The 27,802-nt window shown below is 30.3% G+C and overlaps 3 protein-coding genes across 8 annotated transcripts; all 3 read left to right on the top strand.

Moving 5' to 3' along the window:
• The first annotated feature begins 1,026 nt into the window (after window positions 1-1,026).
• LOC130809811 (tRNA-specific adenosine deaminase TAD1) lies at window positions 1,027-11,385 on the top strand. Of its 6 annotated transcripts, none has more exons than XM_057675626.1 (11): window positions 1,027-1,264; window positions 2,587-2,707; window positions 3,772-3,959; window positions 4,074-4,205; window positions 4,576-4,689; window positions 5,915-6,084; window positions 6,159-6,235; window positions 6,326-6,445; window positions 7,280-7,367; window positions 8,290-8,404; window positions 10,410-11,382. In XM_057675626.1, the coding sequence occupies exons 1-10, from the start codon at window positions 1,108-1,110 to the stop codon at window positions 8,398-8,400; spliced, it is 1,278 nt and encodes a 425-aa protein (XP_057531609.1). In that variant the 5' UTR covers window positions 1,027-1,107; the 3' UTR covers window positions 8,401-8,404; window positions 10,410-11,382. The 6 variants fall into 6 exon arrangements, with proteins under 6 accessions (XP_057531609.1, XP_057531608.1, XP_057531612.1 ...); XM_057675625.1 differs by having other exon boundaries at window positions 10,698-11,378; XM_057675627.1 differs by having other exon boundaries at window positions 1,035-1,264; window positions 10,685-11,380.
• A 2,415-nt stretch (window positions 11,386-13,800) lies between these two features.
• On the top strand, window positions 13,801-20,169 carry LOC130809806 (uncharacterized). The gene is made up of 5 exons (XM_057675617.1): window positions 13,801-14,378; window positions 14,905-15,097; window positions 16,235-16,299; window positions 16,612-16,822; window positions 19,719-20,169. The coding sequence occupies exons 1-5, from the start codon at window positions 14,071-14,073 to the stop codon at window positions 20,088-20,090; spliced, it is 1,149 nt and encodes a 382-aa protein (XP_057531600.1). The 5' UTR covers window positions 13,801-14,070; the 3' UTR covers window positions 20,091-20,169.
• A 1,534-nt stretch (window positions 20,170-21,703) lies between these two features.
• Window positions 21,704-27,703, top strand: LOC130809801 (uncharacterized). Its single transcript, XM_057675606.1, has 6 exons — window positions 21,704-22,039; window positions 22,318-22,940; window positions 24,885-25,068; window positions 25,240-25,304; window positions 25,659-25,869; window positions 27,204-27,703. The coding sequence occupies exons 1-6, from the start codon at window positions 21,926-21,928 to the stop codon at window positions 27,540-27,542; spliced, it is 1,536 nt and encodes a 511-aa protein (XP_057531589.1). The 5' UTR covers window positions 21,704-21,925; the 3' UTR covers window positions 27,543-27,703.
• Window positions 27,704-27,802: the final 99 nt, after the last annotated feature.

Genomic DNA, 27,802 nt, shown 5'->3' with positions numbered 1-27,802 from the left:
AAAAATTAATAATAATAATAATAATAATAAATATTATTATTCTTATTTTTTTTTAAAAAAAATATTTTTTTAATTTAATTTTTATTTTTAATTTTATTATTATTATTATTTTTTTTAATTATTATTATTGTTATTTTATATTTTTTTATACTTTTTATTTTTTTTATTATTATTAAATTTTTTAAATTTTTTTTAATTTTTTTTAAATTTTTGTATTTATTTTTATTTTTATTTTTATTATTAATATTATTTTTTTTAAAAAAATTTATTTTTATTATTATATAAAAAATAAATAAAAAAAAATTTTAAAAAAATTAATAATAATAAGGAAAATTTGCAAAAAAACACCTTTTAAAACCCTTTTTTGTAAAGAAACACCTTTTATAATTTTTTTTTTAAAAAACACCTTTTAAAAGACTTTTTTTTTAAAAAAAACACCTTAAATCAGTTTCCGGTGACTTTTGTCAACTTTCCGGCGTTGACTGGCATAGTCAACGCCGGAAAGTTGATAAAAGTCACCGGAAACTGATTTAAGGTGTCTTTTTTTTAAAAAAGTCTCTTAAAAGGTGTTTTTTTACAAAAAAAAATTATAAAAGGTGCTTATTTGCAAAAAAGGGGTTTTAAAAGGTGTTTTTTTTGCAAATTTCCCTATTTATAGAATAGCTTACACCTTTCCACAAAGCAACGTGTTACTCAATGAAACATAAGATTGATTTATAAAACAGAACTAACCCGCTACCTGTTGCTTCCACAAAACAATAGCTTTTCCTTGCTTTCTCGCGATCTGCGAGTTGTTTTACGATCCGTGAACACTACTTTTTGTTCTAAACAGAAACTTTACAACCTTAAATATTCTCAAATTAATTTATTTAAATTAATTATTTAATTTAATTAATTATAATTTCTGATGAATATTATACAGGCCTAAACACAATCAATTGAACAAAAAAAGCCTAAAAGCAAAATTAATTAGAGTAAACATAATAAAAAATTACTTATCATTTTCAGATAAGAAAGGGGAGTGGAATTGGGCATTTAATTATATTTATGGCTTCCTTCTTTAATTCTTTGTAATCAAAACCGTCACTGAAGTAAAAATCGGAGAAGATGGGAGAAAACAAGGTGATGAAAGGAGGACAGACATGGGGAGAAATTGTTTCAGAGAAGGTATTCGCTCTCTACAACTCTCTCCCCAAGAAGGGAAAGCCTCAAGGTCGCGAAGTCTCTGTTTTGGCTGCTTTTCTTCTATCTTCCCCTTCACAAGGTAACCACTTTCTCCATTTTAATCTCTTTTTATCTGGCTCATTATTCATAATAGTTTCCCTTCTATTTTAGAACCATTTTCTGCCTACCTTTCAAATAAAGTTTTTGGGGGTTATGATCTTGAGTTTAAGGTTATGCTTTTTTACGAGCAAAGAGAAAAATCAGGCTAAGAATTGCAAGTTCGGAGTTGGGTTTTTAATGAATGATGTAAGAATTAAAAATGGAAGAAATTATGCTGAAAATTTGAAGTTTGGAATTGCGTTTTGAGAAATTATGTTAATTGTAATGAATGATACATTTAAATCGTGCTATAAATTGTAAGTGAAGTTGGGTTTCTAATGATTTATGCAATGAAAAAGTAATTTAAAAAATCATGCTAAAATTTGTAAGTTCGGGTTATTGGTGAATTGTGTAATAGATGATAAAGTAAAATTCAGTGCTATAAACTGCAAGTGGAGTTGGGTTTTAGTGAATGATGTAATTATAAGTAATTAAAAAAATCATAAACAAATCATGTTAACTTTTAGAAGTTTGGAGTAGGGTTTTTGATGAATGACGTTAGAGGGATAAAATCAAGAAATCATGTTGAAAGTTACAAGTTTGGGAGTAGGTTTTGAGCATTGTGTGATGAATTTTTTGTGAACCATAAAGTATCATTATCATTCCATTACTCCATTGCCATTAAGTGGCTTCCACCTAGGATGGGGTTTGGGAGAGTTGGATGTGCGCACCCTTACCCTTAATAGTGATAAAACTAACAAAATGTTATTTCTGATTAGCCCTTGGTAGCAACATCATGTGCAACTTTACATCAATAAGAAGTGGATATGATTTAATGAGACATTCTACATTAGTCTATTATAATTTGAAATTAAATAACTATAAATCTTTGGCTCCATCGAAATAAGAGACATTAGAAGAATGAGGACAAGGGCAAATATCAGAGAGTAGGATAGATAAGTGAGGAATATGAAAGGGAAAATTCAACCCATATTCATTTCCTCCTCGGCCAATTATTACATCATCATATATGTAGCTAATAGGCCTAGCAAAACTTGCTACTAATGACTAGATTGGTTACGATATTCCTTTTCCAAGAGCTTTACTTTATTTGACTATCCTACCCTCTTGGATAGATATTGAGTACAAAATGATAAAGTTAAAGTAGTGATATAAATTGCAAGTAGAGTTGGGTTTTTAATGAATTATACAAAAAATAATAAGCAATACATTATGCTAGTATATGCTAACAATACTAAGCTTAGAGCTTGGTTTTTGATGAATGATGTAATGAATGCTAAAAGTTGCAAGTTTTGGGTGCAGATTTAGAAGTGGTTGCATTGGGAACAGGGACTAAATGTTTACCAAGGTCAAGTAGGAGTCCAAATGGTGATCTTATCAATGATTCTCATGCTGAAATTATTGCTAGAAGAGCTTTGATAAGGTAATTCATTTTGTGGTTGATAGTGATAATATTAGAAATGTTATTGTGGAAAGATATTTTTACGCGAGATTGGATGATTTCACAACTTCTATAAATTGCTAATTTAGGACTTGATGCTCCTAATTGCATTTTGTTTATTTGTTTGATTTAGATTATTGCTTAATCATGTAGAGTTTTCGTTCATGTGTGTTTGTCATGTGGTATAGTGTATACAAAAGTTGCTTTCCAAAGTTATGTAAGGGTCGAGGCTGTGTGTACGGGCCCTTCCTAACCCTAGTGTGGGCAGAGACTTGCTTGAGAATCGTTTGGTGGTTGTTGGTAAATAAAGCTGCTGGTATTTGATTCTGTTATGGGTGTTGATCAAGAGTCAGCTTGTTGGATTTTTGTTATTATTAATTCTCACTTGTGCTCATGGGCGGATCCAGTTGGATCCCGCGCCTGCACGTGAGGGCATTGAAATTTTGTAAAAAAATTTGTAATTAGTAGGATTTGAACCTAAGACCTATGGTATGAAAGCCTGTACTTATAACCAATTGAGCTACACAGTTTTTATGTTATTTTAGTCTCTAGAAATATTTATTACTTAACCTTCCATACATCAAAGGTATATTTACATTCGATTGAACCAATTTCGAAAATACATTTCACAATCTCCTTCTCCTTCCAAACTATTGTTCGACAGTTTTGATTTCAAAAGTTGAGACCCATAATTGGCGGCTGCCTACCAACCACCATGACAACCGCCAACCTCCAGCCCACCGCTTCCAATGATCTTATTATACGTCGGTTTCAAAATATGAAAACTTCTCAAAATAGATTATAGAATATTATTTTTAGGGTTGAATTGAAAACATTAATTTTTAACATATATAATTTTAGTTTCTTTTTTAATATTTTTTATTGAATTGTTTTTTTCATGATTGTGCTCTCACTGAATTTGATTCCTGGATCCGCCACTGCTTGGGCTCTTTCAATCTCAATGAGTTAGTAACACGAGTTTGAGCTTGGTGAATGACAATAGTGGTTAATTTAAGAAACGTTGTGTTTTATTTTGGAAATACCAGGTTCTTCTATTCAGAAATTCAGCGTGATTGCAATTTTATCAAGAAGGATGGAGTTGATACAAGTCAGGAACTACATGGTGTCAATGGCTTAGACTTGCCTAGTTACTTGGAGATTGATCGGTCTGGCCAAGGGCTATACAAGATCAAAGAGGGTTGGCATTTACATTTGTACATTTCACAGTTGCCATGTGAGTTATGTCTATCTTATTTCTTACACGATATGTATGTTATTTGAATAGTCATTTAATCAGGCCCACTGATACTCTATATATGTGTGGGCGTACATTATTTTTTGTCCATAGGCGGGGATGCTTCAGTTAGTTTATCTCAATCATTAAGAAATATATACTGTGGGGACGAGGTCGCTCCATCAACAGGAAATGCTGTTCTTCCTCCCGAAGAAAGATTGTTTGACGCTGTGATAAAGAACAATGGTTGAAAGTATTCTTTCTTCTTTACTTTTGCAATATTATCGCTTCGGTGCATTATAACATGTTTGGCGGTGTCTACATAAGCTAGCAAGGTCACCTTCAGTTTTTTGTGATTTTGATGAATAAATTAGTCTCTCCTAACTCCTAAGATGATTGAAGAGAAGAACACAAATGTTGATTTGCCGCATGGCCTTTATGATCTAACTTTCGGATCTTTAGTTAGGGAGACGACATTAGTTCTTGCGCATGTTTTAAGATAATATTTTGTTGTTGTGCATGAAAATATGCTGGAAAATGTGCTCCATATACTGTTTCTCAATATGTAACCATAATTTCTAAAATTTGACAATGTATTGGGTTATTTAATTTGCAGCTGGCATTTCAACAGTGACTGGGATGGTCCAAAGGAAGCCTGGCCGAGGGGCGATGACTTCTTCTGTTAGCTGTTCAGATAAAATAGCACGCTGGAATGTTGTTGGAACTCAAGGTCAGTCAATGTTAGAGTTATTGAAGTTCAATGTGTTCGAAATTTCTCAGAAATATTTCCATGAGTATCATACTCTGAATTTGACATTGTTGATTGTGATTTTTGATTGGTAAGAAAAAGAGACCTGAACTATAGTATATACGCTGGGTAATGACTAATGAGTATCAAGTTTGTGATGTTTAGTGATACACCGAAGAAATTGGTTTCAAAAATTTTTTTTTGAAAGCATTGCATAACGTTAGCGACAATAGAAAAAACTAAATTTGAGCTAAAGAATGCGTGGAAAAATGCAGTATTTTGAGTCAAATAGTAATGTTTGAGTCCTCATAAATCGTCTACAACAATGCCCAAATGTTAATCTCAAAACATTGGAATAGCCTATATGAACCAATAAATCAGTTCCATTGGTCATCTACCTAAATTATCCTTCTGCACCCTTTCTGAAATTTTTACATTTTCAAACAATAAGTTTGAAGTCCTCCCATCCTATTCCACCCGTGCTCTCTAGGTTATCTTCTGTTTTCCTTGTCCTCTTGTTAAATTCCTCAGGTTCCAACTTTCTTTTTTCCTAATCTGCCTAAACCACATTAAAAGATTTTCTTTCATTTTATTTTCAACATTTTATATTTCTAAGGTATGTCTACTCATCCATCTAAACATTTGCATTTCGATGACACTCATTTCCCTTCAATAATCTCTCCAGAAAGCCCAACATTTTGATCCATATAGTATTAGTAGCGATGGTCTAATGATTGTGCGATAAGACATACCTTTAAGATTTAGGGGCACATCTCGGTGGCTCAATCACATAATTTCCACTTGCTACTCTCCATTTTCCCACCAGCACTTAATCCCATTGGTCACACTTTGTTGGATATTCCCACTAATCTGGAATGTGAACCCAAGATATTTCAAGCATTACTTGAACAATTTCTTCCTTTTCAATCTTTATAGTTTCTTTAACCATAAGTTGTCAAGGAACAATTAGTTCTTCAAAAGTTAGAACTGTTATTATGGCAGGAGATGTTCTGATGCTTGAGAAAGACAAAAGAACTAATGGAATTATAGGAACTCAGAAACACTGCATTAGTTCTTCAAAAGTTATAATGAGCATGAGGAAAAGCTTGCCTATTAATTAATAAAATCACTACCAAATGAGTTGCTTTACTGTTTGCTCAAGACCTAAGTTCTATTTTTTTTTATTCGGTCTTCTGTTTTTTAACAGGTGCGCTGCTTTCCTACTTGCTTCAGCCTGTTTATACTACTTCAATCATTGTTGGGCAACCATGCAATAATTCTCAAAATCTCTCTGTAAAGGATAGCTTGAGGAGAGCTTTGTTTGATAGACTACTACCTCTATCAAATATGTTAGTTGGTCCTTTTGTAGTGAATGAGGTTCGTCTCTTTTGTCATACGTCAACAATTACATGTTTTTGGTTCATATTAAAAGTCATAACTTTATTGTGCAGCCTTTGTTTTTTGAAGCTCCAGTAACGCCAAAGGAATTTCAGCATCTTGCTTCAGCTAAGGTCACATTAACGTGCGGGTGAGTATTTGATTGATATGTAGTTGGTTTCTTGGTGCTGAATATGTGACTTTAGTTTGATATTACAAATTCAACTCACTAAATGCACAGGTATTCTATCTGCTGGAATAAACATGGATTGCATGAGGTCATCCTTGGGACGACGGGAAGAAAACAAGGAACTTCTTCAAAGGGAGCACAATTTCCATCGACAGAGTCATCTTTGTGCAAGTAATAATTTATCTTAACTTAATGATGAATTTTCTGAAAGAAATTGATAACTTGGGCCATGTTATTTCTCATTGAAGTTGTAATAGAATTTACTTGGTATTTTTAAGATGAGCTTCAAATTTTTGGATCATTGATCTCTTACGGCCCGTTTGGTTAGTGGTACTAAATAGTGGTAATGGGAATGATTTATAATATAAAATTTTTTATCAAAAGTTTCATGTCATTCTCATGGTAATGAAACGTTGATCACAAAAAAGGCTTTTTGTTTACAAATTTCCATTACCACCTCTCCCAATGGTAACGCATTGAAATGAATTTTGTGAAGAAAATGAGATGATTGAAGTTGGACAAGCATGACCATCAAGGTAGCCAAGAGATTTTTCAACCAAAATTACACTAGTTTCAATCCCATTGTCACCGTTTATTACCACCTATTAAACGGGCGTTAGAGGTCAGATTTGCTAATAGTGTGATCCACTACAAGAAAGCGACTTCTCACTGAATCTCGTTACAGAACCTTCATTTTCGAAACTCTAGATCCCCAAATGTTTTTTTGCTAGCCCAAAACCATAGAATACTAAAGCCCTTTCTTTCTTACCCTTTTTTACTCATTTCTTTTTCTGTTGCAAACTAAAATTTACCTACATGTGTTTGTTTTTGAAACTCTTAAATTAACATTTCTCGTTTATGTTTTCGTTTCTCGTATAAGATCAAATTTCATTTGGTTACATTGTTCCGGTTGACTGTAAGTACTGTTGATAAATATATGCATTTATTAAGTGTTAATGGTGTCACTTTTTCATTGTCTCTTACCAGTAGCTATACACATTGCAGGAAGAGACTTTTGCAATGTTTTTTGTCCTTGAGGCACAACTCTATGACTGAGCAGACGAACAACGCAGTTACTTATAGGGAACTTAAGGTAACACGTAAATCCTTTCATTGAAATGAGTGCCATAAATCTGTTGTCTTTCGGGTCACTTCTAAATAAGCAATCGATTTGTTCATGGTCTTTCATGATCTTACTATAGATTTGTGGAAAAATAGATGCATTGACGACCTTTTTTTTTTTTTTTTTTTTTTAAAATAATGCACTATCAGCAACGTTAGACATTTAAAAGATTTCTGTCGTTTTCCATGTTGACACCATTACATTTGAGCTTCTAGTATATAAAAGTGATCATCCTTGACCCCATACGGCTTAAAGCTTATGGTTAAACAGAAGCTTGTTGTCATCCTTTTAGCAGTACACCTGGGATAACGCCCAGCTTGTTAGTGAGCTTTGTGGAGAATGATAGCTTGAAAATTTTCACTTGAAGTCATATATGCTTTCCATTTTATGTTCGTGTTGGGTGTGTAAAATGACTACGCATGAGGCGTGGAGTGTTTTGAGTTGGTTTAGGCGGTAGGTCCTTATATTTTGGGAGTAGGATAAGGCCCGGTGATTATGAAGACTTTTTAAAAGCATATGTGGGAAGTATGATTTATTTACAGAAGTGGATGTGTCTACTCTAGGGAGTTGGGGCAATAGGATTCTTAGTATCCATGACACTAAAATTGGTCTAGTTGTTTAACATCAATAGAAAATACCTGACATGTGATGAATAATCAAATAGAAAATGCGCAGAAATGTGTCATGTTTGCTAAAGGCTCTTGGACATTACTTTTCCATGGATGATGGATGAAGGTTTCCCTTTATGAAAGCTGATAAGTCTGGAGGAGGGAAGTCTGTAGAGAAGTTACTAGAGAGAATAGCTACCAAGCATATTCTTTGTTATTTTATTTTTCTCCGTTCTGGTAATATATTTTTTACTTCTAAAATCGGGTTATTATGTTTTGTGCAGGAAAATTCTCAAGATTACTATAAAATGTCGAAAATATTGAAGGGAAGCCCCCCTTTCCACAACTGGCTCTCCAAACCTTGTGATACTGATATGTTCTCTACTAACCAGTGATTAGGTAAGCGGCTCAATTTAAGCTCAACTTGTTAGAATTGAAATCTTGTTAACCATTACAAATATTTGAGATAACGAATTCCAATCTAAATATTACTATCTCGTGTGTTGTTTTCATCTCACGCCTAGCTTTCTTCTCTTATCCATCTTCACAAATTGTTTTCTGTAGTTTTACTTGTTGGCATTCATGGTAAATCCTGCCTAACAGAGTGCAAAAAAGGCTGCATCATATTGTATGGATGGTCATAAAGTTTTTCAAATTTGCCGAAATATTGGTGTAAAAAAACCGTGTTTCAAGTTGTTTTAAACGATATGTCATGGTTTAGACTGATATTTGGCGGTACGACAACCGCATCATCCCCGTTACCACATCAGCTTGTCCGTTACCGCAATTGTGACTGTTACCGTAGTTTTGCACTCTGCTCCCCGCGGACATCAAACTTGTATGAGGAAATTAATTAATACTTTTTGTTGGTGAGCAAAGGACTAAGTCATAACTGTCTCTTTTGAGACCGCATGAGTATAGTTCACAGACAATAGGGTTGATATCTTTTGTGCTTAGCGACCATAAATGTTCTCGGATGGTTGAAACTAGATTGAGGATATGTTCTATTTCGGCTTGTCAAATTTGACTTGACCTGAGATTCAAAATCTGACCGAAAATTAGTGGTTCATAGCCCATAAAGTTTACAGCCCGTCTTGTATAAGATCGTCTCACAGTGAAAAGAAACTCTTTAAGTTAAAAGTTTTTATTATTTGGCTATTTAACTCAAGTATGAAACATATATCACAGTGAGACTGTCTCATACAAGAATTTGTGTAAAGTTTGACCTGAAACTGAAAATGGTATATAAAAATCAGTCAAACTCAATTGTAACTTGAATTCGACCTTTTTGACTTGTTTTCTTAATTTGTCAACTTTTTCAGTTCCACGTTATCATTGTTGTTTAGGAGTATCCCTTATATTTGTAGTCAATTTTTGTATTTTGAGTCAATATTTCTTTGTTGTAGCCTTATAATTGCTATTTTGGTCATTTATTATAAGAAATATGTTTTATTATAACAAAAAAATTATTAATGTATCAATGATTAGAAAAAGATAAAAATCCTTGACCCGGTGTTGAACCAAACTCGTGTTGAATAATTAGTTTAAGTCAAATGTAGTGTAAAATAACATCGACTAATATTTGAGGCCTCTTAAATTAGGAGGCTCTATGGAATTAAGCACCTTGCACATGCCTAGAAGCACCCTCGTAGTTTTAAATATTCAAATTATTTTATTTTATTGCACAATTTGAAAACAAGTAATTTCTAATTTAATAAGCTAACTGCTTATAGTATGAATTTTACGTATTAAAATCAGATGTTTTTACGTATTGATAAGAGTTTTCAGTACCTTAACCATGCAATTATTATTGCTTTCTTCATTAATTATTTTATTTTCATCATCGAACTCAATCATCAACTAATCAATATACAAAACTGTATAAATCCAAAGAATATTTATTTGGAGTCTATTTTAATGACATATAGAAATTGATTAAAACATTCAACAAGAATCGAAATTTTTTATCTTTGATGTCGTTGTAGAGTATTTATTATTATTATTATTATTATTATTATTATTATTATTATTGATGTTGAGATTCAAATTTATCAAACTCGACCATTAATCTTACCATTCTATTCTTCTTTGATAATTTGATGAATTTTCGTGAATTTAATGTGTTTTTGTGTGTAATTTCAATATAAGTTGGGATTGAATGTCAAGAACTTTCAATAAAAGGAGTTTTAGGATTCAATTACGCGTGAGGAAAGCATTTTCTATAAAATCACGTGTATCATTTAGTTTCCATATCTCAAAGAGATAATCTCTCACAAGACTGAAATATTTTTTTTACTAGTTTTGATTGATTTATAGTAATATTTTACTCCAGCTTTCTTCCAAGTGTTATAATTATTTTGAATATAAAAAGTAATTTTTAAAGCAATATGTTCCTATTCTGAAGGTGGGGGAGGAAACGTGAAGTAGACTGAAGGAAATGCAAGGAGCAAAATATAACATCTTCTTCACTTCATTTTGAGCAATTCCAAAAGAGCTAATGCTCTGAGTTGTGACCCAAAATATGTCCCAACATCACACACCACAACAAACTATCATCTTCCTCACATGACACACGCCACCACGTCTTTAGTATAAATCACTCATTATTTCCAAATTGGTAAATATTCTTGCAATTAGGGTTTTTTAAATCATAATTTGATTTTTTCTACATTTTTTGAGGTATTTTATATAGATTATGATTGGCAAGAAAAACCTGGTGAAATTGTTTGGTTGGAGTTATTGTGGGCATGGAAGTGATCATGGACTCAATAAGATAAACTTTGCTACCGGGAGGCGATGGCGGGACTCAAGGAAAGGGTCTATTGCTAGCAATGTCTTGCTCTTTCTCTTCTTGTTCTTTGTCGTTTTCTTTTGCTACCAACTTTTGGCTGGTTGGACTAATAATTCTGTAAGTCAAATTTTAAACTGTGTTGCTTACTTTTATTTAGAAGTATATTTGTTAATAGCTGTTATTGTAATAGACCGTCTCTCTGAGAAACGACCTAAAAAAAGCTCATATTCTCCGAATATATAGATAGACTATTTTAATCATGCATAAATTGCATCTCTCGGTGAGATTATTTCGTGCAACAATTTATGATTTGTTAAAACCCGGAACACATTTTTCATTGTTGCATGTGTTTTCTACCTTTAAACAGGAATACATTGTTCATTGTTGCATGTGTTTTCTCTTAAGGTGTGTTTATGCTTGAAATTTTGCATAGAAATTTCAAGCAAAGTTCTTACAATCGAGAATCTACTTGAAATTGTTCAAACCTGTAGAATCGAATCGGTAAAATCGAATCGTAGGATCGTAAGATTTTAGTATACACTTAAGTTTGCCATCTAGTAGTAATTATTCATCTCAAAAGTTTAAGTTTATTAATAAAGTTTCATTCACTTTATTTTTAAGAATAAAAAAATATTTAATAGTTAGTTCAAATCTTCATACCTATGGAATTTTAATTTTTGAAAATTATGATGATAAATCGTTAAATGATAAGAAAACTTGATGAAAGATGTTACATAAGTAAAATTAATGATGATTTAAAATAAATTTGTAGAATCGTGTTGTGATCCTACCTCTATAAATTTTATTTTAAATAGGGTCGTAGGATTTTACCAACTTACGATTTTACCTACGATTTGAATCGCTTGTTTGTTTTTGAATCGTAAAACGGTAGAATTGTAGATTAAAATTGTGATTTTAATAAGAATGGTTTCAAGTATGGTGTTTAAATTTCTAAAGTGTTGGAGTTTGAAGCAATTGTAGTGTAGTATAATCTAGGGCCTTCAATATGTGAATTTTTGAAAAAGGTGAGCGAAAAAAAAAATTAATTGAATAAACTATTATTCAAACTTTTTTCAACACTAAGCGTGAAAACTCCAGACCTATGATTTGGAGCTGTTCGCAGTTACTAACTGCGAACAGGTCAAAAAAGACAAAATAGCTGTTCGCAGTTAGTAACTGCGAAAATAGCTGTTGGTAGTTAGTAACTGCGAAAATAGCTGTTGGTAGTTAGTAACTGCGAACAACAAAAAGACAAAATAGCTGTTCGCAGTTACTAACTGCGAACAACTATTTGACCTAAAATATATATATATATATATATATATTTTGTTCGCAGTTACTAACTGTGAACAGCTATTTTGTCTTTTTTTGACCTGTTCGCAGTTAGTAACTGCGAACAGCTCCAAACCATAGGTCTGGGGTTTTCACGCTTAGTTTTGGAAAAAGTTTGGATAATAGATTATTCAATTAATTTTTATTTTTTTTCACTCACCTTTTTCAAAAATTCTCAATATGTTAGTTGTATGCTCAACCTGACTCAAGGCTCGATTTAAGCTTGAATTTGAATTTAAATTATCACAGAACTTTTAAAATTTCATGAATAATTTATGTTAAAAAACAATTATGAAGGTTCAAGTTGTTTGTGAGAACTTAATGTAATTAAGTTTATATTAGGAAAATTGCTACAAACTTTTACAGTGTTTAATAAATACAATTTTATATTAAGATTGAAAAATGACAAATATTATACTCGTACAGCTCTTTTAAATGCAACAACTCTATTCTCTGGTGTTGGCTTATTGACAAATCAAAGTTACCAGCTTCTCAATTTTTTCATAAATTTACCAATTTTAAAAAGGAATAAAAAAAATATATATATAATTCTGCCTTAGATTGATCTATATAAGATAATTTAGTGATTTAAACTTATTTCATATCAAAAATTTCTCGTCTTTAAACATTAAATAACTTAAGTATTTTTGAAATATAAATTAACCTGAAATTTATGTTGCATAGAATGATCAACAAAAGATAAAAAAAATAATATGGATCAATTATATTTATTAGAACTTACCTAACATAGAGGTCAATTGGTTTATTTAATTTGAAACTTGAAATAAATTTTTATTAGTTAATTATTTCATATTAAAGAGGTCGTTACTTAGTAGCAATTTTTATTAGATATTTTTATTCAGTGTAAAATAATTAAACATGTTGGAAATTTCAATTTCACTGTCAATTGTCTTTTTAAAAATTATATATATATATATATATATATATATATATATATATATATATATATATATATATATATATATATATTTCGGGTGAAACTTAGTTAAAATTTGTATTAAGTGGGAGAAGGGTAATTTATGTTGTAACTCCAAGTAGAAACGTCCACGTGTCGAAGTATGGGGTAGTCCAATCCAATTACTTAAGGTTGAATGTGGTTGAAGATCTTCGAATGAACCTACAACACGATCAAAGGTTACTAATCCGAGAGCGGCACCCGGAAAAGCCCCTCCAATGCTTAAATCAGAATGAGGTTGAATATGAAATATGACAATGAAATTACTTAGAGAGAACATGGGAGAAAAGCTTACTTCATTAGGACATTTGCCAGTATTTATAGTCGTTTGCTTCGTATTGATGTGGAAACTGACTGTATCTGCTTTTCAAACCGATAAATCATAAAGCAGATCGATACGTAATTCGGAATTAGACTTAAATATTTTATTGACTATGTTTGACTTAGGCTTAACCACATATAAGGCCTAAGTAATATTGAGGCCTTAGACCCAAAACAATATATATATATATATATATATATATATATATATATATATATATATATATATATTTAAAATTTTGTATATTACCCGAGATTTTATACTGATATAATAATAAAAATAATGTCCAATCTGCCTTTTACAAGGTCTCTCATCTAGGTAGTCCTATGATAGTACTTCCCCAGCTAATTCATGTTCTTTTTGTGTATTGATTCAAGCATGTCGATTGGAGATTTCAATCCCAGAAATCAGGTGGTTCAACATCTTTAGATCTGACAACAATCTCATCATTAATAGGATTATCAAAGCCTAAACAACACTACAATTTACAATGCAACTCAACCACTACAAACCAACAATGCACCCACAACTATCCGAGAAACTACACCTCCACAAACTCTATCCAACCATCAACATGCCCGGACTACTTCCGTTGGATCCACGAAGATCTACGACATTGGAAGGAAACCGGTATTACGAGACAAATGGTCGAGGGGGCTCGAAAATCAGCCCACTTTAGGCTAGTAATCCTAAATGGAAGGGTGTATGTGGAGAAGTATAGGGAGTCACTTCAAACTAGAGATGAGTTCACTCTTTGGGGATTCTTACAATTACTAAGATGGTATCCTGGGAGATTGCCTGATTTGGAACTAATGTTTGATTGTGATGATAGACCTGTTATTCCAGCAAAAAAGTTTAGAAGGCCTAATTCTGGCCCACCACCCTTGTTTAAGTATTGCTCTGATCCGTGGGGTTTGGACATTGTTTTCCCTGATTGGTCATTTTGGGGATGGTAAGTTTATTCTACTTCTCATTATTTAATTTTTGGAAAATTCCACAAGCTGATCTTAAGGTTTCGGCTTTTTCACATGGGGAACAAACGTTATTTTTTTATGGTGACTTGAAGTTTTAACTTTTACACTTTGTAGGTAAAATGTTAAGATTTTTGCTAAATTTATGTTATTATTACCCATCATAACGATTTTTTTCAGAAACCCAAATGTTGCATTCACCCTTGTGGAGTAAGTTTTTCAAATATTCGTCGGAAATGAGTATTTAATTTAACAAAATTTAACCTTTTGGTCACCACACGGAAAAATTAAAAGATTGAGGTCACCGTTCAGATTTAAAAAAATGTTTGTTTTGCACGTGAAAAATTCAAAAACTCAAAGTTATCATATGTTTCCTTAATTTGATCATCATAGTACACAAATTCTTAGATGAGACCATCTTTATTAGGCTGATCCATGTACAAGACAGTTTATACAAGCCGAGCTGATCGATGATATTATAATTGTTGAATATTATGTTTTGAATAGGCCGGAGTGCCACATAAATCCATGGAGAAATGCATCAAATGACATACAAGAAGGCAACAAAAGGATTAGATGGAAAGACAGGGAACCCTATGCTTATTGGAGAGGTAACCCCAATGTTGCACCATGGAGGGCTGAATTACTCAAATGCAATGCCACTCCCACTACTGATTGGAACGTTCGCCTCTATACTCAGGTCTCCAATCCCATACAACTTGGTTTAGTACCATCACGTCTTTATCACGTCTTTCACATTTTCCTTCGGTTTTTAAATGATATTCTCATTTGTCATTTTAGATAGTTTTAATTGTTGGAAATACTTCACATGTGAGACAAGATCTCACATCGATAAAATAGTGGGTCGTTAACTTGCACATACACTTGGTGAGGTTCATTATTTCCCAAAACCATATGGTAGTAGGAAGATTAGCTCACCCACTATATATGCAAGTCAACAACCCACTATTTTATCGATGTGGGATCTTGTCTCACATGTGAAGTATTTCCAACACTCCCCCTCACATGTGATCCACATCATACCAGGAACCACCTTTGACGCTGATACCATATTAATTTGATGAAATCTGGTGTTGTTCTTTTGTGAAAAATATTCTGATCATTCATTCATTCCTTAGAAGCATATCATATATATATACATGAGCATTGTAGTAACTTCTAAGAACATGGGTAAGTGCCTACAATGTAACTGCCTAAGAACAAATCAACTGTAATGAATAAAGTAACTGTAAATAACTGCTCTCCAATATTAATTATTATTTTTACAAATTTTTTTTTATTTTATCCCATAGTTTTGGTTATATTTAACCTTTATTTTACATATGTTGGACGAAATTGTTCTTACATATTTATAGAATCTTAATATTTTATTTTTTTGGTCCTTATATATTTCACACTTACAATTAAAACCAATATAAAATATCTAATCCACAAAGAAAGATATTAATCTTTTTATATTTTCATTTTATTTTATTCACGTGATCTTTACATTTTTCCCACTTATAATTTTTTTGTCCTATACGTTGGGTCACAAAATTTTTTTTGTCACTATAATTGTGACGCTATTGATTTTTTCCATATAAATTAATTTAGGCGTCAAATATGTGCTTGTTGCCCACGGCATTTGATTATGGAAGTCATAATTAATTTGTCTACTTCGTGCATCAAATTATTGTGGCCTAATGTTCATTTTAATTATCGCCCATAATCATTATACTTGTTAAGAGATTTTCAATTTTCTTATTAAAATTACATATTTTTTTTCATTTATTTATTACCGATCAACAACCAAATAGACTATTTTACTTGAATACAGAATTGGGCAAAACAAGCTAAAGTAGGGTACAAAGAATCCAACCTCAGAGATCAATGCACACATAGGTATTGTACTAGTATTTATTTCACAATCTTTGTGATTATTTTATCAAATAATACCTTTGAAGCTATAACTGTTTTGTAACCTATGAAACCGTCTCATCATGAGACGGTTTCATATGATAGCCCATTTTTTCAATTGATTACTTTAAGATCATAAGTAATCGTTTTAGGTTATGAGTAATTACTCTGAGACTATAAAAAGTTATTAGATAAAAAAATATATATGAAGCTAGCCCAATAAAAATATTCTCACCTTGAGACGGTCTCACTTAAAAATTAGTGTTTTTGCAATAATATTTGCTTCTTATTTTACAGATACAAGATCTATATTGAAGGATGGGCTTGGTCAGTGAGTGAGAAGTATATTCTAGGGTGTGACTCTATGACATTAGTAGTACAACCTAAGTACCATGAATTTTTCAACAGAGGGATGTTGCCCTTGGTGCATTACTGGCCCATTAAGACCACCAACAAATGCAAGTCTCTCAAGTTTGCCGTGGAATGGGGCAATAACCACACTGATAAGGTAATTTTTATGTATTATTTAATTCTAGTATTACAAATCAAGAATTACACAATATTATCATTAAACCTTACTCATAGTCATACACGATCATAATCATCAACCTAGTATCCTGCACAAGTCAGAGTACAAGGAAAGAGGATAACGGACATATATATCATACTCATGCTCCCTCCAAGAAGAGGGCAAGGAGAAAATATGCATGTACTCAATTTATTCCAAAAGATAGGTTCTTGTAAAGAGAAGGTTGAGTGACACACATCATGTTTATAAAGACACTTATAACTTACAATACATATTAAACTATAATTAAATTATGATAGCAAACGTAAATGAGAAGCACAAAAAGTAAATAAATAATTGAATAGAACTATCAAAATTAAAGGAAAACTAGACAAAAACTATCAAAAGTCTAAAACACCAGTACAAAGCCTCCAACTACTTCTTTCTCAGGTCAGGTCTCAGAGTGGTGTAACTCCCGCAAGTCAATTTTTATTTGCTCCTCTCCGTTCTTTTGGACTACCTCGATTGTCTTACCCTACACTATAAGACTTTCCACCATTCTTACCGAAACGTCTGCAGTCATCCTCTTCACATGTCCAAACCACCTTTAACTAATTTCACGCAATTTTTCCTACAAAAGGGCAACCTCTAGCCTCTCTCAACTCCTGATTCCTAATCATACTATTTACTAAAACAATAGAAGACTAGGACACGTGTCACTGCAATAAGAAAAGTTTTCTAACCTAATTTTACTAACTTATGTTATTTAAGGTAATTTTTATCTTTAATTGTATTAACTCTAATAGAGATAATATATATGTAAATATTTTATTTGATGATTGTAATTACCTTTATAGCCCTTGAGATTAATCTTGTATAAATACTCTTCATTAATGAGAATATCTCAACAAAGACGTTTCACTCTATTATGGTATTAGAGCAGTAGGCAACCAAGATGAGAGAAAACCCAAAAAAAAATCTAATTTGATATGTATATCATACTCTCTTATAATATTTACATATTTATTATCTCTGTTAAACTCATTATCATCATACAATATACTAATTCAACAACCACTTCGACATGTAGCGCCTTTAGAATGAGTGTCGAGAAATTACTATGATTTGCCACATGTCACTTTGAATCAATTTCCTTAATGTTATTTTCTTATTTACTTAATTATTATCATTTACTCTAAAGTGTACATGTTGTTTTCTTTTTTCTTTTACTTTTATGTTAAAGTGATTTTATTTCAACAACTTTATTTGTTCAATTTTCATTTACTCTAGAGTTTTAATGTTGATTTTTTAACTTTAATTATATTATTATTATTATTATTATTATTATTATTATTATTATTATTATTATTATTATAAAAAGGTCTTACCCTTGCCACATGTTCATTACTCATTTTCATCATTAAAACATATAATACTTCGATTTTTCAATATATTTTCAACAACATTGTAGGATGTGATGTCTTCATATCGTTAAAAGGTTATAACTTACATTATAAATTTAATATCTACTTTGATCGAGCATTTAAATTTTTTCAATATGATTATTGTTCCGGCTATTGAGAGAACAATCAACACTCTCAACTGTAGCGATGAGAATGTCTTTTAAGGTTCACAGTAGATATGAACCACTGGGGAGGTTTAAGTTGCTTTCTGGGCTGTTTCACTATGTTTTCCTACACAAGGTAGCAAACGAGGGTCAGAGAGGGGTCCTACGGGGGTCCTCCGATGATAAAGTCAGTAAAGGTCTTAAGAAGATTGCTGTTAAAGCTCAAGAGAATATTTTGTATGGGTTTTTGTGTAAAAAGATACGTTACCCTTGGTGATGCATGGCATCGTGTATCTATAGTGGTGAGTCTTAGGAGAGGATCCCAAAACCCTAATGGCCGTTTTGGCTTTTACCTTGAATGAAATCTTTTGGGGATCAGTGGAGAGATAAGTAGGATATCTCGTTGGCCTACGTGGCATTTGGTGATTTGTTGATCTTTGTATCATGGTCCTCACTCTCTATCTTTTAGTACATTTTCCTAGGTAGGGTACGAGTAGGTGTGGTGCCTTGCTTTATACGAGTGTTGACAGTTTTTTCTGAGTACGGCTACAGTTATCTTATGCCATGTCATTATATTCGCTGCAATCATTCTGGGGGATTAACTATCCTGCAGGTACTTATATTCCTCTATCATTTTGCAGGATTAATCATCCCGCAGGCACTTATATTCATATATCATTCTGCAGGATTAACCATCCCGCAGGTGTTTTAAGCTTCTTTATCTTCCTGCAGGGTGAATCGTCCTGCAGATGTTCGTATTCTTTCTTCGGGGTCTTAGTCCTGCAGATGTTCGTATTCTTTCTTCGGGGTCTTAGTCCTGCAGATGTTCGTATTCTTTCTTCGGGGTCTTAGGATTAGGGGTCATGTGCTCCAACACATACAATTATTAAATACCTTTTTTATCTGAATAATTAATAATCATGCTAAGAAAAATCATCAAAATAGTTAAACTACTATATGTAAGAAAATTTAAAAAATCGCGTACATTGCATGGGTATTACACTAGTACTACATAATCATACTACATATACTAAAGTAACAGGAGACTTGGACATGTGTCATTGCCATAAAAAAAATTTCCCCGTCATAATCTTCTACTTAGGTTATTTTAGGTAACATACTAAAATAATAAGAGACTAGTACCTATGTCATTGCAACAAGAAAAATTTCCACCCAATTTAAGTTATATTTTAAATGGTTTTTTTCTTAAATATTTATTCATTCATTATCATATAATCTACTAATATAATAGAAGACTATGACACTTAATTATAAATAATTTGCTGACAATTAATATTATTCTACTTGTTTAATGGTATGATCTCACAGGCACAAGAGATAGGGAAAGCTGGAAGTCGATACATACATGAGGAGATGAAGATGGAATACATATATGATTACATGTTCCATTTATTAAATGAGTATTCAAAATTATTAAAATTTAAACCATCCATCCCTCCTAAAGCAATTGAGCTATGCTCTGAGGCAATGGCATGTGAAGCACAAGGAATTTGGAGAAAGTACATGGAGGAATCCTTAGAAACATCTCCAAGTGATGGAATTCCATGTTCTTTGCCTCCTCCTTATCATCCCTTAGCCTTGAAAGGATTTATTGACAAAAAAGCTAATTTGACAAGGCAAGTGGAGATGTGGGAAGATGAGTATTGGGCTAAATTAAACCCTAAAAATAACAAGTCTTGATAGAATTTATTTATTTATTTATTTATTTTGATATATGTTCTTCTAGAACTTTATATTGTAAGCACAATGATTCATTATCCTTAGCTTCATGGTTGTGAATTTGATTTCTCTTAGGTTATGTTTGTAAACAAGTAATTTATTTCAAATTATACATTTCAATTATGACATGTTAGGCAATTTGAAATTCATTTTCAAATGCTGAACTAATTTAAATGTTATATTTGGTAAATCTTGAATTTGAAAATGCGAAATTGAATCAATTTTATAAAATTTCAATGACAATGTAAACTGGCAAAGTATCAAAATTTATATAGGTGTTATTCACAATTTTTAAATTTGAAAACCAATAAACTCTACACTACCTTCTGAAATCATGAGAGAAGAATTTGAGAATGACAAGATTTAGAAAGTCATTATCAAATTCTCAATTTTACCTATCTTTAAAACAATGGAGGAATTGACTCAAATCCAGCTTTAAATTTCATTGATTTGTTAGACATTAAATTTGAATTAATTTTGAATTTTCAAATGAATTATTGTTCCCAAACATAGCATTAACGAATTAAAAACTAGGTGTTGACGATGATAATGATGATGTATTGACGATGTTGAATTCATGAAAAGCTTGTCTACAATTAATTTATAATTTTGTTTTCTTAATTTATTATGATTGTGATTTCTCTAAAGACAATCAAATTTTCATGATTCACAATGTTTTAGTGAAATTTTGTTTATTTGATCTCCAAGATATTATAAAAGTTAGTAACTAATTTTATATGTGAATGCATATCTATTTTATACATTAATTACTGTTTAATTAATGAATAATTTGTACGAGTTTTGTTTTACCTTTTGCTTTTTACTATCTATTTTATGTTTCTTGCTTTTTGGGCAAGTAACTTAAAAAACCGAGTATTCATTCGAGTAATAACGTTTTTGGGTAAATAATTCTAAAGCTACAAATATTCAAAATTAAGTAAAATTTGTAATTATTGTAGGAAATTAATAAAATATTAAATTATTTTGATTAATTTTCTATTTTTAAATCTTAGTTTAGAGTTCTATCTTTTTTGATTCCAATAAACATATCACATATATTTCTCATTAATCTAGTCAATTTTTTCTATATTATTCATGATCTTTTTTTTTTTTTTTGAATATATCAAAAAAATGACGGACCAAGTTTGTTCATAACTTATTGATAAACTTATGAAGTTAATATTAATGGCACATAACATAAGAGTTAAGACACAAGGTAAAATAATTCCTAAAGGGCCAAAAAAAATACGTCCACTTTAAATTTTTCCACTAGAGGAGAGAGAAATTTAAATTTATTTTTTGAAGTATATATTAAAGACAAAATATATTTATATTGGATCTTTTTAGATTCGTGTTGATGTAAAGAATTTTAATATATAAGTTTTACAATTTTTTATAATGCATATTAAGAAATATCGAAACTCAAACTTTAGTTTAAAATACGTGTAAAAAGTAAAGGGGATAAATTCTTTAATTAAAAAATTTCCTATCCTTGTAGATATTTTGACCTACCAAGTACCAAACTCCACTAGACACAAATAAAAAAAATCATCATATAAAGAGTACCAATAAAATTAAATCAACATCTTTTGTTTCCTGTACTATGTAGAATCATTCAAGAAAAAGCACCACTAAATAATTCATTTTTAGCTTTCTTGTTGGTTAGTAGGTTCATAAAATCTTCCATTATTCCTGCATTATTTCTTTCCTTTTTGGTAATTAATGGCTCATTCTCTTACAATTTTGTTGTATTTTTATCAAGTATTTAAGCTTAAAACCTCAAGAACTAGCTTTTAATGGTGATAAAAAAGATGGGTTTAGCTTCTATGAATAAATATACAATTCTCTTTTACTTCATTCTTCTTTTCTCAGCCTGCTTCATTCTCCTTGGACAATTCAATCACACTGTGGTAAGTAAGGTTCACCCATCTTAAGCAATTTATTATTCATTCTTTCCAATTAGATTTTTATTTATGTATCAATTTTGAACATGTATTGTATTCGGTTTAAATGTAAAATAAAATTATAAATTATATGTTTATATATGTTAGATGAGTTGGTTAGTGTATTGACTTTTACATATGTGATCAGAGTCCAAAACCTAGTAAGTGTATTCATAGTATGGACAAGGGTAATTTGATATTTAACAAAAACTTGATTATTCTAATTAATTTCTTTTAATTTTCAGCCAGCAATAACAATCTCCAGAAATTCCCCTAGTTTGATCAAACCCACTAAAGATTCCCTTAATACAACCAAATTTCCACTTAAACACAGTAAAAGGAATGCAGGCAGTTCATCAAAAACAGCAGAATTCTCTTTAATTTGTTCTTCCCCAACAAACAAAAACCAAACATGCCCCAGAAACAATTGTCCAACCAGAATGGAAGATTATGATCAAAATAAGCTGATTTCCTCCATCAAATCATGCCCAGATTACTTTAGATGGATTCATGAAGATTTAAAGCCATGGAAAATCAAAGGGATTACAAAAGAAATGGTAGAAGCAGGAAAAACCTTAGCAAATTTCAGGGTAGTAATTGTGGATGGAAGAGTTTATGTTGAAAAATACAAGAAATGTTATCAGACAAGAGATGAATTTACAATATGGGGGATTTTGCAAATGTTAAGGTTGTATCCTGGGAAATTACCAGACATAGATTTGATGTTTGAGTGCAATGATTATCCTGTGATTAAGAAGAGTGATTATAAAGCTGCTAAGTCTACTAATCCTCCTGTTCCTATGTTTCATTACTGTGGAGATGATCACCATTTTGATATTCCTTTCCCAGATTGGTCATTTTGGGGTTGGTAATGCTTCTCTGTTTATCTTTTACTTCATAATGATTTGCTATTAATTACTCTCTCCCCGTTAGTTAGTTAGAGAAGTTCTCATTTGCCATTTTAGTGTTGTATTTGTTTTTCCCAAAAAAAAATCTTTTTGTTTATATCATACATTTTCGATAAAAATAACTTTGTTCATCCTTATTTAAATATTTTAATAATGCTTTTGGTCTCCACACATCTCCAACTAACTTCATTTTAACATTTTTATATTACTTATACTCCTCATATGTTTTTCACTAACTGTATAAAAATATTTTTTTTATTAGTTATAGTCTTCATATTTTTTCTACTTAGCTTTCTTTTAATATTTTTATATTGTTTATAGTCTTTACCTTTTCTACATTAAATTTATTATTCAATAAAATGGAGTATATCCATTATTTAAAAGATTCTATTTTTTCTTAATTCTCGTGAGCATTACTTCTGAGAACTTTAATAAGAAACAGAGTGAGTAGTTAGATTAACACATTTTCAGCCAAATTATCATATACAACAATATTCCATATATCATCATATTCATATAGGCGGATTTAATGTGTAATCTGGGTAGACAAGTGACAACACTTAAAAAATATTAAATATTTAGAGTATGCTTAAATTGGGTGTAAATATTTAAGAAGGGAAATAAAGTCAAACTAATGAAATAAAATCAAATAGAGATGCATTTAAAGTAGTTGAAATAATTTTAAAGAAGGTAAAATAAGCATAGAATAAAAATAATGAAGAAAAATTAAGATAGTTTCTTCTATTATGGAGGTAATACATTACCCCCTACATAGAATAAATATTTACCCCACAAAATTGAAATCTTCCTTCATTTTTCATCACTTTGTAACCATTCTTCCACCTCTACAACAATTAAATTTCACTAATTCATTTATCAACTTCATTTTCTTACTTTGACTTTTTTTCACCCCTTAAATATTTACATCAAATCCAAGCATGCCCTAATACTACAATAGAGAGTAAAAAAATAAACTTGCTTGTCGTCACTCGTAAAGAAAATTTGCGTCCCCAAGAAATTATGAATTTAAAAATATATGAAAAAAGCTGTTTTTCAATTGACTCACGAAATAGTATCTATACTGAGTCGAATATACAACTGCTCCTATTTTGATAAAATTTAGAAAATATATATATATATATGCAATTCAAATAAAAAGGAGAAATAACTCATTTATAAATCTAAAACATATTAACTACTAAAACTAATTTGTAAGTCGATCACTTCTCTCAAGTTTATAGAGTGTACTCTTTATTTAAGGGATACTACTCTAATTAAATGGGTTTCATCCACTACTATGGTTTTCAACATATATACTTTCGATGATTAGAAATGGAGCTTCTGAATCACTTATATTTTTTTTTTTTGGTCCAATATAGCTTTTAAAAATTATTTATTCTAATCAAGTATATTTAAAAGCACATATAAATTGTAAGCACTAAAGACAATAACTAAAATTTGCCTTTTTTAATTCTTAAAAATATGAAATAAATAGGTCCGTAATTGATACATGTATACTTGTATGATATACTTATGTACGTGTAATTGTAAGTATGTTTTGGCATTCTTATAAAGATTTTGGATTGAATATATAATTGATTACACTCAATATAAAATGTGATAAATTATTAATCACAAATTCTTATGTGAGACGGTCTCTTTGAAAGATCATCTCTAATTTGGTTGGTCTATTATATATTTTGTAAAATATTGTAAATAGGCATTAAAAATGATGTAAGTAGACATTTAAGATACTAAAAATAGACATTAAAAATACGAAAGTAAGCATTAAAAATACGATCTCTCAAAAAACTAGCTGATTATTAATTTAGTAGAATAATAATAATAATAATAATAATAATAATAATAAAAAATAAAGATAGAAATTGAATGTGGTAGGGCAGGCATGAGATAAATATAAAGCCATGGGAGCAGGAATTGGAGGATATAAAAGAAGGGAACAAAAAAGTGAAATGGATGGAAAGGGTGTCCAATGCATATTGGAAAGGCAATCTTCAAATGGGTCGCAGAATATACCTTTCAAGGTGCAATTCAACCAAATCTTGGAATACTCACATATATCAACAGGTTCTTTTTCTTCTTTTGTCTCCGTCCTTTTTGTCTTTTTTTCAATTTTATAATTTTCTTTTATCAAAATATTATGACTGTTTTTTTTCATTTTTATTAACATATTTTAATGTCGCTTCTTTAAATATCATTTACAAAATTAAAATGATCTTATTATTTTTTGGTTGTTAGCATTGGCCTTTGGAAGCTAGACATGGTTTTAAACAATCAAATGTAGCAGATCAATGCACACATAGGTAATTTCATTTCTTTTATTTACAATTTTTTCTTTTTATGAATGAGGTAGTTTTAAAAAAAATTATTATGTCAAATAAAAATTTTTGAACTTTATTGTTTACTTAAATTCTTTCATTTATTTTTCACATTATACAGTTTTAAGTTTGCATCATATAACTTAAAAGTTCTCAAATATTTAAGTGATATGGTACAAACTCAAAAGAACAGATAGATTTATTAAACAACATAATAATCAATATATTATTGGTATTTGTATTTTTCAAGAATGTAAACATGTTTGGGTTACGTTGTGGTTAAGTTAGAAATAATAAATACTAATACTAATAATAATAATAATAATAATGATTGTGAAGGTACAAGATATACATGGAAGGAAAAACATGGTCAGTGAGTGAAAAGTACATACAAGCTTGTGATTCAATGTTGCTGTTAGTGAAAGCTGAGTATTATGAGTTTTTCAGTAGAAGTTTGCTACCTTTGAAACATTATTGGCCAATTAATCCATCTAACTTATGCCAATCCATCAAATTTGCCGTCAATTGGGGCAATAAACATCCCGTCCAGGTACACCTCTTTTTCTCTTCTTTTCTTTTTCAACTACTTTTTCTTTTTTTTTCACTTTTCAAAACTTCTTATTTTTACCTTATCCTATTCATTTTTAATTCTTAATATATTATTTAAGTGTTTATAATAAAAAATATAAAAAATTAATATTATAAAAATATACATTAATAAAATAGGATTACTCATAATTATATCTTTTTTGTATATATAGAATAAGATATAAAGCAATTTCGATTGATTAATAGTTACTATTCAAGTGTAAACTATTTTGAACAAGAGACAATACATATTCAACACATATCAAACTACATATTTATATTTATTGGGCTAATTATAATTTCGGCTACAAGGTTGGATAATACATACATTATGTTAATAAATAATTATAATGATCGGTTGCTACATATTTGCATCAGAAATTTTATTGGCCAACATGAGAATTTAATATGAGTTTTCCAAAGTAAAGTTTATGGGTTTAATTCTCACATAGTATTTTCTTTTTTTTTTTCAGCCTATCTTTTAATCTTAAAAAAAATATATATAATTTTTTGTAACGAATAAAAAAAATGAATGAAAATATTAGGGTAATATGTATGATAGTTGTAAAATTTTTTATTTATTTAAAATGTATAATTTTGAATGCGTTAAGTTAAAGTTATTAATAAATTAAATGCCTTTAATACTTTAAAAACTAAATTAAATTTCTTAATAATCACATTTATTGATTTCTATAAGCATCTCTAGATACAAAATATTCCTTTTTCATTCTAATAATCAAATTTTCAATTTGTTTTTTTACACTGGTCATCCATTATTTTTTTAGTCAATCTGTAAGTTTAAATATGTATAGACTAATGGGATTTTATTTTAATCGTCTCAATATAAACTTAAGTAATATTAAATTTTGTTTATAATTTCTAATCAAATACAATTAGAGATACTTAGGATTAATATAGTGCATCAACAATTGTGCAAAATGAATTGAAATGTTTGTTTAGAATAGAAAGGAGTAACTATAATAGCATATACTCTCTTGGTCCCTATGAGTTTGTTAATATTTCTATTTTAATCCGTTCTTTTTATTTTCTAACATTTTTATTTTGGGTAATGTTCTAGTCACGTTTTTTAATTGTTATTTACATATATACTCTTACTTTTAATTCTATGCACACAATTTAATTGTCCCAGCTATTTTCTTAATACTTTTTTTTAACTTATAATAGGAATTAACAGTTCAAACATTTTTCCTTAAAAAGAATTATGGAGTTTTAACAATGTACGTATTTGTATGCAAGTATTCATAATGTAAAATGGGTTATTTACAAAAAATGCAGGCAGAAGAGATTGGAAAGGCAGGAAGCAAATTTATAATGGAGGAGCTGAAAATGACATACATATATGATTACATGTTCCATCTTTTGAAAGAATATGGAAAGCTGTTGAAATACAAACCAAGTGTTCCTTCTGGATGTCTACAAGTTTGTTCAGAAACAATGGCTTGCAATGCTTCTTTCAAAAACAAATTCTGGAAACTGAATTCTTATGTAAAATCTCCTTCAAAAACATCTCCTTGCTCAATACCTCCTGCTTATGACCCTCATCATCTTCAAACATATCTTACTACCAAAGATGAACTTTTAAGAGATGTTGAAGGTTTAGGAAGAGTTGGATAATTAATTTTCAAATATTAACACTACATTATTATTATGTAATTAAATGAGAAACTTTTATTACTTTTTTTGTCAAATGTATTTATTATATTATTTTAGTCTTAGTTTTGTCTAATGTCACGTAGTTTTACTCTTGAGGTAACGACGTCATTCATATTTCTCTCTATGTGGGGCCTCACTTTTTTGGGATAAAATTGACTGCATTCCTCTGGCTCTCTCTTTCAAGGGGGTACGAGTATGGATTATTCGTCACTTTTTCTCAC

Source organism: Amaranthus tricolor, chromosome 4 (assembly GCF_026212465.1).
Source record: "Amaranthus tricolor cultivar Red isolate AtriRed21 chromosome 4, ASM2621246v1, whole genome shotgun sequence".
Lineage (NCBI taxonomy): Eukaryota > Viridiplantae > Streptophyta > Magnoliopsida > Caryophyllales > Amaranthaceae > Amaranthus > Amaranthus tricolor.
Note: the sequence above shows the minus strand (reverse complement) of the source record. Positions and strands in the feature narration are given on the sequence as shown.

Bases quoted from the DNA above. Each gene is read 5' to 3' on its own strand.
- LOC130809811 (XM_057675626.1), top strand. From the start codon at position 1,108: ATGGGAGAAAACAAGGTGATGAAAGGAGGACAGACATGGGGAGAAATT. The intron at 6,446-7,279 runs GTAATAATTTAT...TACACATTGCAG, and splicing joins ACAGAGTCATCTTTGTGCAA to GAAGAGACTTTTGCAATGTT. The intron at 7,368-8,289 runs GTAACACGTAAA...TGTTTTGTGCAG, and splicing joins TTACTTATAGGGAACTTAAG to GAAAATTCTCAAGATTACTA.
- LOC130809801 (XM_057675606.1), top strand. From the start codon at position 21,926: ATGGTGATAAAAAAGATGGGTTTAGCTTCTATGAATAAATATACAATT. The intron at 22,941-24,884 runs GTAATGCTTCTC...GTGGTAGGGCAG, and splicing joins GATTGGTCATTTTGGGGTTG to GCATGAGATAAATATAAAGC. The intron at 25,305-25,658 runs GTAATTTCATTT...ATGATTGTGAAG, and splicing joins GCAGATCAATGCACACATAG to GTACAAGATATACATGGAAG.
- LOC130809806 (XM_057675617.1), top strand. From the start codon at position 14,071: ATGGTCGAGGGGGCTCGAAAATCAGCCCACTTTAGGCTAGTAATCCTA. The intron at 14,379-14,904 runs GTAAGTTTATTC...TGTTTTGAATAG, and splicing joins GATTGGTCATTTTGGGGATG to GCCGGAGTGCCACATAAATC. The intron at 15,098-16,234 runs GTCTCCAATCCC...ACTTGAATACAG, and splicing joins ACGTTCGCCTCTATACTCAG to AATTGGGCAAAACAAGCTAA.